The following is an 18,353-nucleotide window of genomic DNA, read 5'->3' on the forward strand; positions in this document are numbered from 1 at the left end:
CCATTCTGTCCCCTGACTCCACATGCTCCAATTTTAGTCTTGAGTCTACTGTGCAGTAGGTTTTTTGGAAATCCAAATAGATTGTCTACTGTATTATCGTTATCTACCCTTTCTTTTACCACTTCAAAGAATTAAATAATTCTTTGATCAAGCATAACCCCTTTTGAAATTTGTGCTGACTAATTATATTTTCAGTTTCTAGATGTTTTTCTATTACATCTTTGATTAAGGATTCCATTATCTTTCCTACCACAAATATTAAGTTAACTGGTCTATAGTCCTATCGTTGTAAGCTGATTTAAGGTACAATCCTATAAAGCAGTCAGTGAAGCTCATGCCTCTACAGGGCAACAAAATATTACAATGTTGAGTTTTCAACCCATCTCAACAATGAGCAGGATAAATTGTTAGCTTTTATAATGTTTATATAGTATTGCAGTATATAAACAGGCTATTGCTCTCTACCTTGGTGAGAACAGTAGCAATAGAATTTAATATTCAAATTGGCATAAATTCTTCCCAGATGTGGATAGTAATGTCTGGCGTATCTTGTACAACAGCCAAAGCACAAGTCAACTCTAAGCATTTCCTTTCCAAGAGTTGATGTATCTGGATGCTGGAACAGTATAAAGGCCTTTATGATTGCACTGAAAGACACACATTCTGATTTGTGAAAATTGTTTCTGGAGGAACAGAAAGTATACAAAATAGTTGAATTTAATCTAAGTTGGTCTCTCTCTTCCACAGTCGTGCAGTGAAATTTCTGTTTGAAATACTCAGTAGTTTTGATGGTGAGCAACAAAGACTATTTCTTCAGTTTGTTACCGGAAGTCCCCGACTACCTGTTGGAGGTAAGCCTGATGTTGCCACTTCTGTCGCATTGTTTCTTCAAAACAAAAACCCCATTCTGAACTATACAGTAACAAGTTGAGCTGTGATTGTTGTAAATGTTGAAATTAAACAAGTTTGCACATCTGCATGCCTGGTTCTTCCCAGTTAATTGAACAGAGCCTTGATGTATAAATCAGTCTAGCATCCCCTATCTCTTGTAGCCAATTTGGCAATCATTCGGTACTGCAAAAAAAAGCCTTGATTTAATACTTTTTTTTTGAGTCAGAGATACAGCACTGAAACAGGCCCTTCGGCCCACCAAGTCTGTGCTAACCATCAACCACCCATTTATACTAATCCTACATTAATCCCATATCCCCTACCACATCCCGACAATTCTCCTACCACCTACCTATACTAGGGGCAATTTACAATGGCCAATTTACCTATCAACCTGCAAGTCTTTGGCTGTGGGAGGAAACCGGAGTGCCTGGCGGAAATCCACGCGGTCACAGGGAGAACTTGCAAACTCCGCACAGGCATTCCCAGAACCGAACCCAGGTCGCTGGAGCTGTGAGGCTGCGGCGATAACCACTGCACCAGTGTGCCGCCCTTCACTGCTGTTTTCCTACATTACAACAGTGACTACAATTCAAAAGTACTTCATTGGCTGTGAAGCACTCTGAGGTGTCTGGTGATCGTGAAAAATGCTGTATAGATGCAAGTCTGTCTATCTTTTGATTGTTCTTGCACCGTTCTGCATCTGTCTTCAGCCAGAAGTGCCGAGTGGATGATCCATCTCAGCCTCCTCCTGAAGTCCCCAGCATCCCAGATGCCAGTCTTCAGCCAATCTGATTCACTGCACTTGATATCAAGAAACTGCTGACGGCACTGGATGCTGCAAAGGCGATGGGCTCTAACAACATTCATGCAATAGTACTGAAGACTTGTGTTTCAGAACTAGCTGCGCCCCTAGCCAAGCTGTTCAGTACAGTTACGCACTGACATCTGCCCGACCAATGTGTAAAATTTCCCAGGTATGTCCTGTACACAAAAAGCAGGACAAATCCAACTCGGCCAATTACCACCCCATCAGTCTACTCTCTATAATCAGCTAAGTGATGGAAGGGTTCGTTGACAGTACTATTAAGCGGCACTTGCTCAGCAATAACCTACTCACTGATGCTCAGTTTGGGTTCTGTCAGGGCCACTCAGCTCCTGACCTCATTACAGCCTTTGTCCAAACATGGACACTGTGCAATTGTAGCAATACTTCCTTATTCCTGTACTCCAATCCCCTTGCAATAAAGGCCAACATGCCATTTGCCTTACTAATTGCTTGTACCTGCAGGTTAATTTTCTGCATTCCTTGTACAAGCACACCCAAGTCTGTTTGAACATCGACACTTACAAGTTGCACAGTTTTTTTAAAATAAAAAATTTGCTTTTCTGTTAACAACTGAAGTGAAAAACTTCACACTTCCCTACATTATACTCCATCTGCCATCTTGCTGCCTACTCGCTTAACCTGTCTATATCTCAATGGCAGCCTCTGTGTCCTCCCCACAGCTTACCTTTATATCATCAGCAAACTTGGATGCATTACTCTCTCTCCTCCTAAGTCATTAATATAGAATGTAAAAGCTGAGGGCCCAGCACTGATCCTTGTTGCACGCCAGTGGTCACTGCCTGCCAACTTGAGAATGCCCTATTTATGCCCACTCATTGCCTCCCGTCTGTTAACCAATCATCTATCCATGCTAATATTGCCCCCAGTCCATGAGCCCTTATCTTGCCAATTAACCTTTTGTGTTGCACTTTGTCAAATGCCTTTTGGAAATCCAGGTATATTACATCTACTGGTTCCCCTTTGTCAATCCTGCTAGTTACATCCTCAAAAGACTCAAAAAATTTGTCAAACCTGATTTCCCTTTAGAAAAATCATGTTGACTTGTTCTGATCATACTGTGCTTTGCTAAGTGCATTGTTAAGACTTCCTTCATAATAGATTCCAGCATTTTCTTCATCAGTGACCTTCCTTCCATCACAAGGTCAGAAGTGGGGATGTTCGCTGATTGCACAATGTTCACATTCGCGACTCCTCAAATACTGAAGCAACCCATGTCAGGATGCAGCAAGACCTGGACAACATCCAGGCTTGACCTGATAAGTGGCAAGTAACATTCACGCTACACAATTGCCAGGCAATGACCATCTCAAACAAGAGAGAATCTAACCATCTCCCCTTAATGTTCAATGGCATTACCATCACTAAATTTCCCACACTATCGATATCCTAAGGGTTACCATTGACCAGAAACTGAACTGGGCTAGCCACATAAATGCTGTGGCTACAAGAACGGGTCAGAGGCTGGGAATTCTGTAGTGAGTAACTCATCTCTTGACTCCCCAAAGTCTGTCCTCCATCTACAAGGCACAAGTCAATGTGATGGAATACTCTCCCCTTGCCTTGCCAACAACACTCAAGAAGCTTAACACCATCCAGGACAAAGCAGTCTATTTGATTGGCACCCCATCCACCACCTTAAACATTCACTTCCTTCACCACCTATGCACAGTGGCAGCAGTGTGTGCCATCTACAAGGTGCACTACAGCAACTCACCAAGGCCCCTTCGACAGCACCTTCCAACCCACAATCAAGAAGGACAAGGGCAGTAGATGCATGGGAACACCACCACCTGCAAGTTCCCCTCCAAACCACCATCCTGACTTGGAACTATATTGCCATTCCTTCGCTGTCACTGGGTCAAAATCCTGGAACTCCTTTCCTAACAGCATTGTGGGTGTACCTACCTCACATGGACTGCAGCAGTTCAAGAAGGCAGCTCACCACCACCTTCTCGAGGGCAAATTGGGATGGGCAATAAATGCTGGCTTAGCCAGTGACGTCCACATCCCATGAACGAATAAAAAAAAAAATTCTGGCTTTAAATTGTAGACTATTTCTGTTATTACTTTAGACTGGAGCAAGAATAGGAACCCATTTTCCCCATGCTGTGCCCAAGCTGCAGGCCAACAGGGTGGAGTGGTGCTCCCAAAACTGCAAACCAGCTACTTGGATTAAATTTACTATGTTAACTAAGTACTGTCTTGATCTGTCAATTGAAGAGAAGGTATTTTGGCACTGTACTTCAAAAAAAAAAAAATACTTTACCTTCAGGTCACATGTCTCCTTCCAGCTTTTTTTTATACAATCTAATCATATGTAGTTTGTCTACCATTGATGAATAGAGAGAAATAAAGCACTTGCATTTATGTAACTGCGTTCACAGCCCCAGGGTGCCCAAAAGCCCTTTATCACCAATGCAGTACTTTTGCGGTTTAGTCATTGGTGTAGGGAAACGCAGCAGCCAATTTTCTCACAGCAAGTCCCACCGACAAAATAAGTTGCCAATTAAACTGTTGATTGAGGGGATACCCTGCTCTCCAAATAGAATCTTAAACATCCACCTGAGAGGACAGTCAAGGCCTTGGTTTAATGTCTCATTGGAAAAATGGTACCTCCAGTAGTGTGGCACTCACTCAGTACTGCACTGAAGTGTCAGCCTAGATTGTGGTCAAATCTCGAGTTGGGCTTGAACCTGCAATCTTCTGACTTAGCGAGAGCACTACCACTGAGCCAAGGCTGGCAGTTCGATCGCTAATTTCCCAAGGTAGGCATGGCGCTACACATTCTCCATATTGTCTCCACGTCTAAAGCTCACCTTTTTTGTTTTGCCCCTACCCCGACACTCTCTATGACCTTGTGTATCTTCAAGCTTTGCAGTGTCTTCTGACTTGATATTTCTGCTGGCATTGTCCAGTGCTAGGAGATGGCAGTGGCAGGGAGAAATCCTGACCAACATGGTGTAAAACGCTTAAAAGTAACAGTGATTCTTGACAACGCAGAAGATGTTCAGATGTCGTCAGTGCCAGCGAACCTTTGCCAGCTTGCTAGTATGAATGTGCATGCTGATGTCAACATACAATGATGTCTTCACCCCTTAATAGCTGTGATCACCGCCTCCATTCCCCTAACAGTATCCCACTCCCTCCCGCCATCTCCACTTCAATCGCCGCTTTTCATTTCCAGCTGCTGACTACTCGCCGTTCCATCCTGCCTTGCCCTCCTCTTTTCTCTTCTCTTTCCCCCCCACCCCGGACGCTCACCTGGTGTCACCGCTCCTGCTGCTTCTCTGGGCGACGAGGTGGGGAGCAAGCAGACAGTTGTCGGAGGTCGTGGAAAGGGAAGCGGAGATGGCGGAAGGGAGTGGGGTACTGTTAGGGGTGGGATGGAAGTGACGATCGCAGCCGTTGAAGGGGTTTGTGTTTAATTGGTTTTGTGTCAAATTGAGCAGCGCCATTTTTATTACTGGCAGCTGCCTGAGACGTCTCGGATTGATGTTTCAGTGTATGAGGCTACATTTGTGCATCTGCCAGTACTGCCCCACCTAGTGGTTGCAGTGTCAGCAAATGCAGCTGAAAAGTAATGGCCTGAGGATATAATTCCTGTTGGGTACATTCATGTATAAAGAATCAGGAAGCCCATACACTCATTTCATTTTAGAGCACAGCTTAAATCTTAAGGCTTAAGTACAGTTTTGTGCTCTTGAAAAGATTGTTTGAAAATTTGGGATTACACACATACTATAATGAAACTTATACAAGTTATTATTTTTACAGGGTTTCGGAGTTTAAACCCTCCACTGACCATTGTCCGCAAGACTTTTGAGTCCACAGAAAACCCTGATGATTTCTTACCCTCCGTAATGACCTGTGTTAATTATCTCAAGTTGCCAGATTACTCCAGTATCGACATAATGCGTGAAAAACTTTTAATAGCTGCTAGAGAAGGGCAGCAGTCGTTCCATCTCTCCTGATCACAGCGTCTGAATCTTCAAGCTGCCTGTTACAACAAATGACAAAATCATGATTTATTTTCTAAGTGTATCACTGCATCAAGGCAATGTGTACAGCGTACTTGTTGTAGAAATGGCTTGGTATGCTGCAAATCTTCAACAAAAAGACTTGGATGGTATATTTATTAAAATAGCCCCTACGGACTGAGAAATTGAAAAAAGACCCCAAAGTTAATGCAAGATTTAAACAAAAATAAATTCTTAAAGAAGTTCTTGTTAATTTAACAATTATTTGGGTGCAGTTTTTAAATTGCTTTTTGCTGTGTGGTATTCAAAATCAAAAGAAAGGGATGTTTTTCTTCCAGGATGACGGAACAATAAAATGTCACTGTGCAGTTTGAAATTGGTGTGTATATCCATCTGGAGCCTACATTTCTGGTGTTTTTTTTGTTTCCAAAGATTAATATGTACAAACATACAGAAATGACAGACTTATACCTTGCATAAAATAATTTAAGCTCTGGTTAGTGTCATTTGCATTTTTCTCTTGTCTATCTTCACCCTCTCCTCCATCTAGTTTGTCCTTTTATGTTTAACTCATCTGCACTTGTGTGATGTAACATAGGGTTCTGCTTTTTTGTGATGTTTCTTAACCCCATGATTCAACGAAAGGTTAAGCCAAGGGCTTGAAGATTTTTAAGCATTTCTTAACCTCCATTGCCCCAACAATTGTATCATAGTCTAAAATTTATTCCTGTTTCCAATATTCAAATTCTAGTATTTGCCAGTAGTTTTGTTGCAAAATAATAGGACTGTTGGCAGAAGCCTTTAATCTCTCACTAGATTTGTTTACAGAATGATTTCAGGCGACAAATAACAATACTGAGAAATCCCTTTTTCCTTTTTTCTTTTTAAATTCTGTAGTTTAAACCAATATTGGGCTGGTTAGGCTGTTATTCAAGGGACAGGTAGCATTTCCAGTTGGTGTAAAACTTTAAAAGAAACGTTCCACTTACTGTTACAGTGGGACAGTTGCTTTATCTTGTTTAATTTACCTTGTTGTAGTTCACTTAATTGTTTTTGCACTGCTAGCTTTGAACAAAAGTAATAGTTGAGCTCTCTTGGTTTGATAAGGATAGTGCACCTGTAAACACTGCTCTGTCCAACTGTTCATGTGCTGATTTCTGAAATCTGCAATAACTACTTCATCAGGTTAATGTTTTTACCTGAACATAAATAAATAAAATGTTTGACTCACTTTTTGTATAATTATTTTGTATTCAGCAGCCAAACTTATTCAGGGATAGTGCCAAAGTGTCTTTTTAACTAAAGTTGTGTTGGAGTTTGAGTAAATAAAGGTGGAAATATTCAGTGTGGTTGTAATGCTTGGAGGACTATTGCATTCAGTAGCCCTCTTGATATTAAAAAAAAAATTAAATGTTTAAAAAAAAAAAAAAATCCTTCAATGGTGTGGGCAATTGATATAAGGGGTCCAGCTGTGAGGACTTGATCTAACCCAGAAAATGAGTTAAATTAGATAAACTATAGTAGTTTAATGTTTGATTACTTAATAACTATTTGCTGAGCTTGTCTTTCACTGGCTGTAGTGTCAAGCCAGTTTAGCTTGTGCTTAGAAATTACGGTTTGACTAGTTACAGAAGATTAAGGTAATCGTACATAGGGATGGAGAATAAAATTAGAATAACTTAAAAGTATTCGACTACCCCTCCCCCAAAACAAGAAATGAAAAGTGGATTTAAGTAAGCCTGTTCTGAGAAAATATTTCACTTATGCAGATATATTAATGGTCTCAATGAGACTGACTACATCTGGTCTCCCAACCAGAAAATCCCTGTTCTAATGGCTGTCAGTCTGCAGCCAGCTCTTAACCAATAGTGGAATTAAAAAAATAAGGCCCAGGGTTAAAACTGTTCCTGATGCCTGTGCAGTTCAATGGCAGTGGTCTTATTGGAAACCTGAAGAGATGGGTCTCCTGGATACCAGTAGATTTGCACAAATTGCTCTCTTTGGGGGAGGGGGGGGAGGTGGTGGAGGAAAGAAAGAATTTTTTTTTAAAAAGCAACTCTTGAGTACATCGAAATTTGAAATGAGAACCCATTGCACTTCATCTCAATCTTCAGTATTTAGACTTAGATATAGTTGTATTAAACTCTAAATTCAAATGGGCTTAAACTTGTACTATATAACCAAGCAACCCTTTTTAGTACACTTGTTGCAGTTTTCATTCATTTTGTAAAATATCACTGTTTTCTGCTTGCAAAAGTATTGAAACATGCTGCTGACTTCAGTCACTTACATAATTTGTTGCTTCATCCCTATAATTTGCCTGTTTTGCCTGCCTATTTGGTTCATTGCGTGTTACTTTATAAAACATTAAAAACAATTGAACTAGTACGTTGTAAACCTGAGCAGATTATTGATTCACATATGGAAAGGAGAGACATTTTGCGGTGCCAATTCCACCATGTAGACTATGAAAATACTCCCTCCATTCTTTCAAGTGTACTGAATGGCTTACCAAATGTCAATTGGAAGTAGGGCTTCCCAGGCATTCAATTTTTGTGTGTAAAAATGTTCACATTTAATTAGATTGCAAAGTGAACTGGTGGGAAATGCAATATCCTCACCAGCTCTTTCACCAGTTTAAGAAACTGATCTGAGCATAAAGCCTCTTCCAAATTAATTAATTAATTCAACCGTATTCGATTATGGGTATACCCAAGATGAGAGTATAGGAATGGGCAAAGGCCATTCAGTCACTAGAGTGCTCGCATCTTGGTCTTTTCACAGCACCATCTACCCAGTTCTTTGTTTTTCTACTTCAGATTTGATTCTGTCCATGAATTAAGAATTGGTACACTTTCACTTGGAATACTTTGCAAGATTAATAATTGAAAATGAGAATTTACAAACTGGTCTCTTAATCCACACACGATGAGTGGAGGGGAAATCTGAAAAAGTGTTCTTTGCGTTTGGGCACAAATTCATAGCAGTGAATGGAAGAAAGGGGGATAATCCATCATAGTCGTGTAAGATATCCTTGTTATATATACGTGCGTCCGTAGGGTTAAGATTTTATTTAATCTCAAAATTAAAGTTTTTGGATTCTCTATACTTAATGAAACTGTTAAAAGTTGTTCTTTCCCAGGATGCTTTAGGGTCTAATGTGTCAGGCTGCAACTTAGTCAAAACTGATCTAATTGCTGAAAAGACAGGATATGTAAGATTCATGTCTCTTGTTTCATGGCCACATTGTGAAATGATCTAACCAAGATAGTTGAGAGATAAGTGGAATAATAAAGACCAGAGAAAAACAAATTGGCATCTGTTTTGAAGGAAATACTTCCTTTCTGGGGTCTTGTTCTCAATAACATTGGTCCTGCCATAATTAGCTCTGACGGTATTTGTGAGAAACTGATTATAAAGATCCTAAGCTTTTTTTTAAACATTGTGAAAACATTTGAGAGGAATAACAAAGGTTAAGGTTCTACCCAGGGAAATTGAACAGGGTATATTATTTATCTCTGTCTATTGTTCAAAGATATTGTGTATCTGGAATTAGTCAAATACAATAAACTGAAAGTTGCAAACCTATATTTAGGAGTGGGAAATCAAACTGGTTACAGTAATCAGTGGAAAGGTAAACCTAGATAACAGTATGAAGTGAGGTGCTGTTGCTTTTAGAACCCCTGTGCCTGAATTGATTGAATAGGGTACCCAGTAAAAGCAGTATTATGGATGGACTGGTCTACACTACACATGAAATATAGACCTCAATATTAGGTGAATTTGCAGGGTTTTGGATAGATCAAATAACCATTCTGGAAATATACAGCTTCTAAATTTTAGGGGTGAAGTTTGTGCCGGTTGAGCAATGCTGTTGGGAATAGGTTTAGACGTAGAGTGAATCCTCGCACCCCCCTGCACCCACTCTATGCTTCCTCTTAACCTCTGATCACTGCCTGTTACACTGATATGATCCCACCATTGCTGTCTGTCACCCAATTAGTTCGATCATGTACATTAATTGGAAGTCTTCAACTCCTGCCCTACAGGAAATTTTAGTTTATGCAGATACAGCAATCAGAATTCGTCTTTATTTGTACTGAGCTAAAATCAGAATTAGAAACTATTGGTGTCACAAATGATCATTTTAACTTTTGGTGTAAAATGGGCAATAACTGATCAGATTGACGTCATCAAAATGAAAATCTGGAGAGATGTATAACCGGTGACCAATCTGATGATGCCAGTTTTATACTACCAAAAGTTCAAGATACTCCCAAATATCTTTGAAGGAAAATCAATCTGGCCAGTGGATGTGATCCTGAAGAGTTCCTTGCACAGGTGAAATTCTGCAATGAAGTCTCCAGAAAAATAGAAGGGGGAAGTAACAACAATCTAATTTGACCAGGTGCATGGGAAGAAGCTTCTGATTCAAGATTGCTAGCTGCAGAATTCCTGAACCAAACTGAACCATTATTCATTAAGTATTGACTGAGACTGATGAGCCATTCATTGGCTATGAAAGATGGTGAATTTGAGATTTAAATGAGTAATTTATAGTTGCTTTAATAACTTGACTCAGTTGTCCGAGTTGGTCTGATCCAGTCTTGAGAAAAGTATAAATTTATCATTGGTCAAGGGATGAAGTCTATAGTGATGGGTTATTTTTTAATCAGGTATTTGATATTTTAAACCGTTCACTTCCCATAAACATTGTCTTCATGACAATTTGTTTGTATATGGACTGGTCTATCACTTATGAAATACTAGTTGATTTGTGTTGTGCACAGAGAAAAATTACATCACTTTATCTGCTTTCTCTGTCTTGGTGTTCCATTCTTTCACCCTATTGATCATGCACTTCATCCATTGTAGCTTTGATTCTTTCTCTCTCACTCACACTCTCTCTCTCTCTCCTCTCTCTCTCTCTCTCGCTCTCTCATATGCCTGCCAGTGGTTCTTATATGTGTTCCTATTACTGGTTTACTCAATACCAGTATGGGGTGTGCAGTGTGGGATTTGATGCAATGTGTGCATGAGAGAAACGGGTCTAGGCCTTGCAACACTGAGATGGGACTAGGGTTCAGCATTTGGGTGCAGTGATCTGCATTTGCAAAGAATTGGGAATGGTGAGTCAAAATTAACAGCAGTCGCAGAAGATTTAGGCATTTTAGCTGCTTTTTTGCAAAGTAGATCATGCTATGACGTACTCTGGACAGAAGGAGGTGGAATGGAGTTCCAGGAGTACTGCTGTTGCTCATGTCAGGTTAAGGACGTTGGCTGATGCCAGGCAGAAGAACTGGGTGGTACCTCAGTGTATTTGGTCTTTGCGGTGAGAAAATGTGTAGTTGTAATGCTAAGTATGTGAGCTTAAATGCTCTGGGGAGGCTGACACTGAGATCACTTGCTTACTGTTAAAACTGATATCGAAGTTAGACCCAATTAAATAAAACCAGCTCAAAGCCCCTGCCAGAGGGGTGGCCTGTGCAGTGGATATTTGTAAGTTAGCACAAGTATGTATGCCTGGAAGTTGTGTTTTTCCAGATCTAGTTAATTTTGTGTATTTTATTTGGATTGTTAGCACAAAGGAATTTGAGCTTTTTCTTGAAAAGATTTGATTGGTTTTCTGATTGTTGCTGACTTGGTAACTTCAGTGATTTTTATTTTCCTGGAGATTTAATAAATTTTAAACTGGATGGTGTCTTGTTTGGTTCAAACATCTCACTGGTCAAAAAAAGTCTGTGGGTTGAGGGAGATGTCTATAGGATGTAAAGCAGGGACTGATTAACTTAAAAACATGCTTTATACCCTGAATACTTTCCTCATTGTACAGACCACTTTTGCCCTTGAGACAAACTTTGAGGCGGTGTAGTCTTTTATGTGAAACAACTACATTATAATAGAAATGGATCTAAATGGTTCAAATGTGGTAGGTTGGAAATCCAATGAATAGTGATCAGAAATGAGTAGAAGGAAACTAACTCTAGGAATCTGTTCTAGACCAGGTCAGGAAGAAGGATTTGAGCATAGACTTTATAGTCAAATAAGAGTAATGTACACTGGAACGGATTTGCTATAATTACCTTCCGTTTACATGGGACAGGGTGGAGTGTGATGGAATGAGAATAGAAAAACTTTTTTAAGTGGTGACAAAATTTAAATGTTTAGAGGGATTTGGGTGTTCTTGTACATGAAACAAAGTTAACATGTAGGTACAACAAGCAACTAGGAAGGCATGTGTTAGGCTGGCTCTTATTGCAAGGAGGTTGGAGTGCAAGAGTAAGGAAGTCTTTCTGCAATTGTACAGGGCTTTGGTGAGACCACACCTGGAATACTGTGTACAGTTTTGGTCTCGGTACCTAAGGAAGGATGTACTTGCCTCAGCTTGGAGTCAATGAAGATTCATTTGATTTATTCCTGGGATGAGAGTTATCCTATGAGGAAAGGTTGAGCCTATACTCTGGAGTTATGAGAAGCGATCTCAAACATATAAGATCGAGAGAGCTTGATCGAGTAGCCGCTGAGAGCCCATTTCCCCTAGCTGGAGAGTCCGGATCTAGGAGGCATCGTCTCAGGATAAGGGGTTAGCCATTTAGAACGAAGATGAAAAATTTCAGAGGGTTATGAAATTTTGGAATTCTCTACAGGGGCCTGTGCTGCTCAGTTGCTGAGTATGTTCAAGGCTGCGATCGATAGTTTTGGACTTGAGGGAATAGAGGTAAATGGAGGTTGGGCAGGAAAGTGGAGCTGAAGTCAAGGATCAACCATCATTTCAGAATGGTGGAGCAGGCTCGAGGGTCTGTATGGCCTATTTCTGCTATTTATCAACCATGCTAGCAAGTTAACAGCACCCAAACTAAACATCAATAAACTAAGTCACTCCACTCCCATGAAGTAGCCCATGCCAGTTACAGCAAGACCTAGAATATATCCAGACTTGCGCTGACAAGTGGCAGATAAAATTTGTACTACCTGAATGCAACACCCTTATTCAAGAAAGAGTGTAAGGACAGTCCTAGCAACTACAGGCCATAGGATAGCAGAATGGGCAGATGAGCGGCAGATGGAATTTAATACAGACAAGTGTGAGATGATGCATTTTGGCAGAAGGGATACGGTGAGGCAATATAGACTTTAATGACACAGTTCTGAAGAGTGTGCAGGAACAGGGGGACCTGGAGGTGCATGCGCATCGATCTTTGAAGCTGGCAGGACATACTGAGAGAGTAGTTAGCAAAGCATATAAGATCTTGGGCTTCATAAATAGAGGCATAGATTACAAAAGCAAGGAAGTTATGCTGAACCTTGGTAAAGCCCTGGTTGGGCCTCAACCAGCAGAGGAGGTTTGACAGAATGGGTCCAGCAATGGGGGATTTAGTTGCAAGGTTAAGTTGGAAAAGCTGGGGTTGTTCTCCCTGGAGCAAAGGCAATTGAGGGGAGAGTTGATAGAGATGTACAAGATTGACAGGTTTACATCAGGTAGACAAGGAAAAACTGTTCCCATTAACGGATGGTACAATAATCAGGGTACATCAATTGAAGGTTTTGGGTACGAGATGCAGGGGTAATTTGAGGAAGAACATCCTTGTGCAGCAAGATGTAATGACTTGGAATTCCCTGCCCCACGAGGGTGGTGGAAGTGGAGACGATTTCAAAAGAAAATTGGATGAGTACTTGAATAAAATAAACTTGCAGGACTACAGCAATCGAGCAGGGGCATGGGACTGATTGGATTTCTCTGTGGAGAGCCGGCATGGACTCAATGGGATGAATGGTCTCCTCCTATGCCATTAATGACTCTATGACGCTATAATTAGCAGCTAATGACAATCTTCAAGCAATGACTGAAATATCTTCCACTACCCCATCCCCATCGCCAATGCTGTCCATCAACATCCTGGGGTCAGCCATATCAACAACATGGTTATAAGAGCAGAGCATAGGCTGGATATTCTGCAAAAGGGGGCCCTAAAACCTTTTCACCTGCATTCAGCAAAGTCTGATGTAATGCTCACCACTGCTCTGAATAGACATTTGAAATGAAACAACATCAAGGATCGAGTAGTTTGCTTAATTAGTTCCACCCATTGACTTCAATAGTTGCCCCCATATCTGCCACTGGTGCACTGTATCCACCAGTTACAGGATGCACTGCAATGACTCATCAAGCTTATTTGGACAGCACTTCCCAGTGTCATAAGAGGGCAGCAGCAAGAAGATTACGTCCACATCACCTCCACGTTCTTGTCACACACCAAAGGATATGGGAAAGGATAAGAGAACAGGTATAGATGAATAGCTATTTGAGTGCAAACATGGATTCAATGGGCTGAATAGCATCCTTTGCTGTAAAATAGCTATGATTCTAATAGGTATCCTTAAAGAGCCAAAAATGAAATGCCTAAAGTATACGGCGGTAGATTGATTTAGTTGGAGAGGTTTCGCCTAACAAATTTACTGAATTCTGAATTAATGCATGATGGGTCTTGTTGACAATATAAATTCTGTGGCTGTAACAAATTTAGATTGAGCAAGGCTTTTGATAAAGTACCACGCAAGTGATTAGTCCATAAGATAAGCAGGCATAAAATAGAAGGCAAGCTTCTGAATCCAGTTTTTATTCGTTCATGGGATGTGGGCGTCGCTGGCTAGGCCAGCATTTATTACCCATCCCTAATTGCCCTTGAGAAGGTGGTGGTGACCTGCCTTTTTGCACCACTGCAGTCCCTGTGATGTAGGTATACCAGGATTATCCAGGATTTTGACCCAGCAACAGTGAAGGAACGGCGATATAGTTCCAAGTCAGGATGCTGTGTGGCTTGGAGGAGAACTTGCAGGTGGTGATGTTCCCATGCATCTCCTGCTCTTGTCCTTCTAGGTGGTAGAGGTCGCGGGTTTGGTAGGTGCTGTCTAAGGAGCCTTTTTGCTTTGTTGCAGCGCATCTTGTAGATGGTGCACACTGCTGCCACTGTGTGTCAGTGGTGGAGGGAGTGAATTTTGTGGATAGGGTGCCAATCAAGTGGGCTGCTTTGTCCTGGATGATGTTGAGCTTCTTGAGTTTTGTTGGATCTGCACCCATCCAGGCAAGTGGAGAGTATTCCATCACACTCCTGACTTGTGCCTTGTAGATGGTGGACAGGCTTTAGGGAGTCAGGTGGTGAGTTACTTGCCACAGAATTCCTAGCCTCTCTCTGACCTGCTCTTGTAGCCACGGTATTTATATGGTTGCTCCAGTTCAGTTTCTGGTCAATGGTAACCCCCAGATTGTTGATAGTGGGAGATTCAGCAATCATAATGCCATTGAATGTCAAGGGGAGATGGTTGGATTCTCTCTTGTTAGAGATTGTCATTGCCTGGCACTTGTGTGGTGCAAATGTTGAACATTGGTTTTCAGGAAAAGCAAAAATTGATTGTGAATGGAGTAGTGTCAACATGACGAGACACTAATGCACTGCCAAATGAAACAGTGCAGGGGCCATTACTGTTTATAGTGTATATAGATCATGTGGAGCTGAAAACAGAAACAAAGCCGTCTAAATGTATCCTAAATCTATACTTCCATTATATGCATTTTTTTACCGTTTGTGAATTGTACTACATTGACTATTGATGTAGGAATTATATGTCAGCGTAAGCCTTACTGTTTCTATATATCACAAAGGCGCTGTACTCATTGCCTAATAAAGTAGAATTTTAATGCTTAAGATATAATTAATAATTTTACACCAATTAAATCTTCCCCTCAGCCTCCTCTGTTCCAAAGAAAACAACCCCAGCCAATTTAATTTTTCTCATAGCTAAATTCCTGACAACATCCTCATAATTGTCATCTGTATCCTCTCAAGTGCAATCACATCCTTTCTGTAATGTGGTGACCAGCACTGTAGGCAGTACTCTAGCTATTATCGTCTCTCAGTCCTAACCCACGAGAACAGGCGCAGTCCCTTGAAGCAAATTTAACACAGAAGAAAAAAATTGGCCAAATTATGTTAACTAAAGGCCAGAGTCATTCTCCATCTTCACATCCCTGAAATATAAGATGGATTGCACAGGCACAAAAAGCTTCAGGTTACAGAAGCCTGCGTAGCTGTGTCCCAAATATTCTGGGAAACATTAAAATGCCTGATCTACCTAATAGAAGATAATGTATTACAAGAGCTCCAAGCAAACAAGAAACTACTATGCAGCATTATCTTAAAATTCAAACTAAGCCAGTTCAAAGAAAGTGCAGGAAAAATGTCTTCACACAAGTGGCAGTGAGGATGTGGAATACACTGCACCAGATGCTCATTGATGCAGAATCAATTGAGATGTTTAAAAAGGAGATAAATGCTACTTGGAAAGAAGGGGCAGAAAACTGGACTTAAAGGTAAAGCTGCCTGGCTTAACAAAATAGTGAAGCAGATTTGTTAAGCTGACTGGTTTACTCCTATTCTTAGGTACTGTGACAAAAGACTGCAGCTAGCTTATCTCTAGATTCAAGTCTCCAGCTTTGCTCTATATGGGTTCCCCTTTCTCTATTTGCTCCAACTGATTGATTTCCTTAATGAAGTGAGCCTTCCTTCTCAGAAGCAAAGTTTTTGATTAATTTCCACTGCAGAGAACAGTGATGCCAAGCAAGCTTGGCTTTCTGCTAACCAAGGGTTTTGCTATAACTCTGAGCATCATTATGATGCTCTTCTGGCAGGGTAGGGATCCTGAAGAACCAAGACAGCACGGAGTGGACTTCGCCATCAGAAACTCTCTGCTCAGCATGATAGAGCCACCTTCAAATGTCTCGGACCGCATACTGTCCATCCGACTGCTCACCACCTCTGGTCCAGTACACCTACTCAGCATTTATGCTCCAACACTCTGCTCCCCACCTGAAGTTAAAGACCAGTTCTACGAGGAACTCCAGAATATCATTGGTAGCATTCCCAATACCAAACATTTGTTCCTGCTGGGGGACTTTAATGCCAGGGTTGGGGCCGACCATGACTCATGGCCCTCCTGCCTTGGGCGCTATGGCATTGGAAGTTTGAATGAGAATGGACAGAGACTGCTGGAGTTGTGTACCTATCACAACCTCTGCATCACCAACTCGTTCTTTCATACTAAACCCTGTTAACAGGTTTCATGGAGGCACCCAAGATCACGTCATTGGCACCAGCTGGACCTCATCGTCACAAGGCGAGCCTCTATAAACAGTGTCCAAATCACATGCAGCTTCCACAGTGCGGACTGCAACACCGACCAATCCCTGGTGTGCAGCAAAGTTAGACTCAAACCAAAGAAGCTACATCACTCCAAGCAGAAAGGCCGTCCACCCGTCAACACTAACAGAATTTCTTATCCACAACTGTTACATAAGTTTCTAAATTCACTTGAAAAAGCCCTTCAAAACACTCCTTCCAGGGATGCAGAGACGAAGTGGGCCCACATTAGAGACGCCATCTATGACTCAGCAATGACCACTTATGGCAAACGTGAGAAGCAGAATGCAGGCTGGTTTCAATCTCACTTTGAAGATCTGGAACCTGTCATAGTCGCTAAGCGTATTGCACTGTTGAACTACAAGAAAGCCCCCAGCGAGTTAACATCCATAGCACTTAAAGTAGCCAGAAGCGCTGCACAAAGAACAGCCAGGCACTGTGCAAATGACTACTGGCAACACCTATGCAGTCATATTCAGCTGGCCTCCGACACCGGAAACATCAGAAGAATGTATGATGGCATTAAGAGAGCTTTTGGGCCAACCATCAAGAAGATCGCCCCCCCCCCCCTCAAGTCTAAATCAGGGGACACGATCACTGACCAACGCAAGCAAATGGACCACTGGGTGGAGCACTACCTAGAACTGTACTCCAGGGAAAATGTTGTCACTGAGACTGCCCTCAATGCAGCCCAGTCTCTGCCAGTCATGGATGAGCTGGACGAACAGCCAACAAAATCAGAACTCAGTGATGCCATTGATTCTCTAGCCAGCGGAAAAGCCCCTGGGAAGGATGGCATTACCCCTGAAATAATCAAGAGTGGCAAGCCTGCTATACTCTCAGCACTGTACGAACTGCTTTGCCTGTGCTGGGATGAGGGAGCAGTACCACAGGACATGCGCGATGCCAATATCATCACCCTCTATAAGAACAAGGGTGACTGCAAAAACTACTGTGGAATCTCCCTGCTCAGCATAGTGGGGAAAGTCTTCGCTTGAGTCGTTTTAAACAGACTCCAGAAGCTGGCTGAACGTGTCTACCCTGAGGCACAGTGTGGCTTCCGAGCAGACAGATCCACCATTGACATGCTGTTCTCCCTTCGCCAGCTACAGGAGAAATGCCGTAAACAACAGATGCCCCTCTACATTGCTTTCATAGATCTCACCAAAGCCTTTGACCTCGTCAGCAGACGTGGTCTCTTCAGACGACTAGCAAAGATCGGATGTCCACCAAAGCTACTAAGTATCATTACCTCATTCCATGACAATATGAAAGGCAAAATTAAGTATTGCGGTGCCTCATCAGATCCCTTTCCTATCCTGAGTGGCGTGTAACAGGGCTGTGTTCTCGCACCTACACTGTTTGGGATCTTCTTCTCCCTGCTGCTCTCACATGCGTTCAAGTCTTCAGAAGAAGGAATGTTCCTCCACACAAGATCAG

At 41.7% G+C, this 18,353-nt stretch overlaps 1 protein-coding gene across 11 annotated transcripts in view; it reads left to right on the plus strand.

The window, feature by feature from the left end:
- trip12 (thyroid hormone receptor interactor 12) overlaps nucleotides 1-6,948 on the plus strand; it is a 185,762-nt gene extending 178,814 nt beyond the window's left edge. For all 11 annotated transcript variants that reach the window (XM_068042545.1, XM_068042547.1, XM_068042550.1 and 8 more), the window contains 2 exons: nucleotides 748-851; nucleotides 5,516-6,948. In XM_068042545.1, coding sequence (XP_067898646.1) covers nucleotides 748-851; nucleotides 5,516-5,712 — 301 coding nt within the window. In that variant the 3' untranslated portion in view covers nucleotides 5,713-6,948. The remainder of the gene's footprint in view (nucleotides 1-747; nucleotides 852-5,515) is intronic.
- The last annotated feature ends 11,405 nt before the right edge of the window (nucleotides 6,949-18,353 follow it).

The sequence above is a fragment of the Heterodontus francisci genome, chromosome 11 (genome assembly GCF_036365525.1).
Source record: "Heterodontus francisci isolate sHetFra1 chromosome 11, sHetFra1.hap1, whole genome shotgun sequence".
In the NCBI taxonomy this organism is placed as follows: Eukaryota; Metazoa; Chordata; class Chondrichthyes; order Heterodontiformes; family Heterodontidae; genus Heterodontus; species Heterodontus francisci.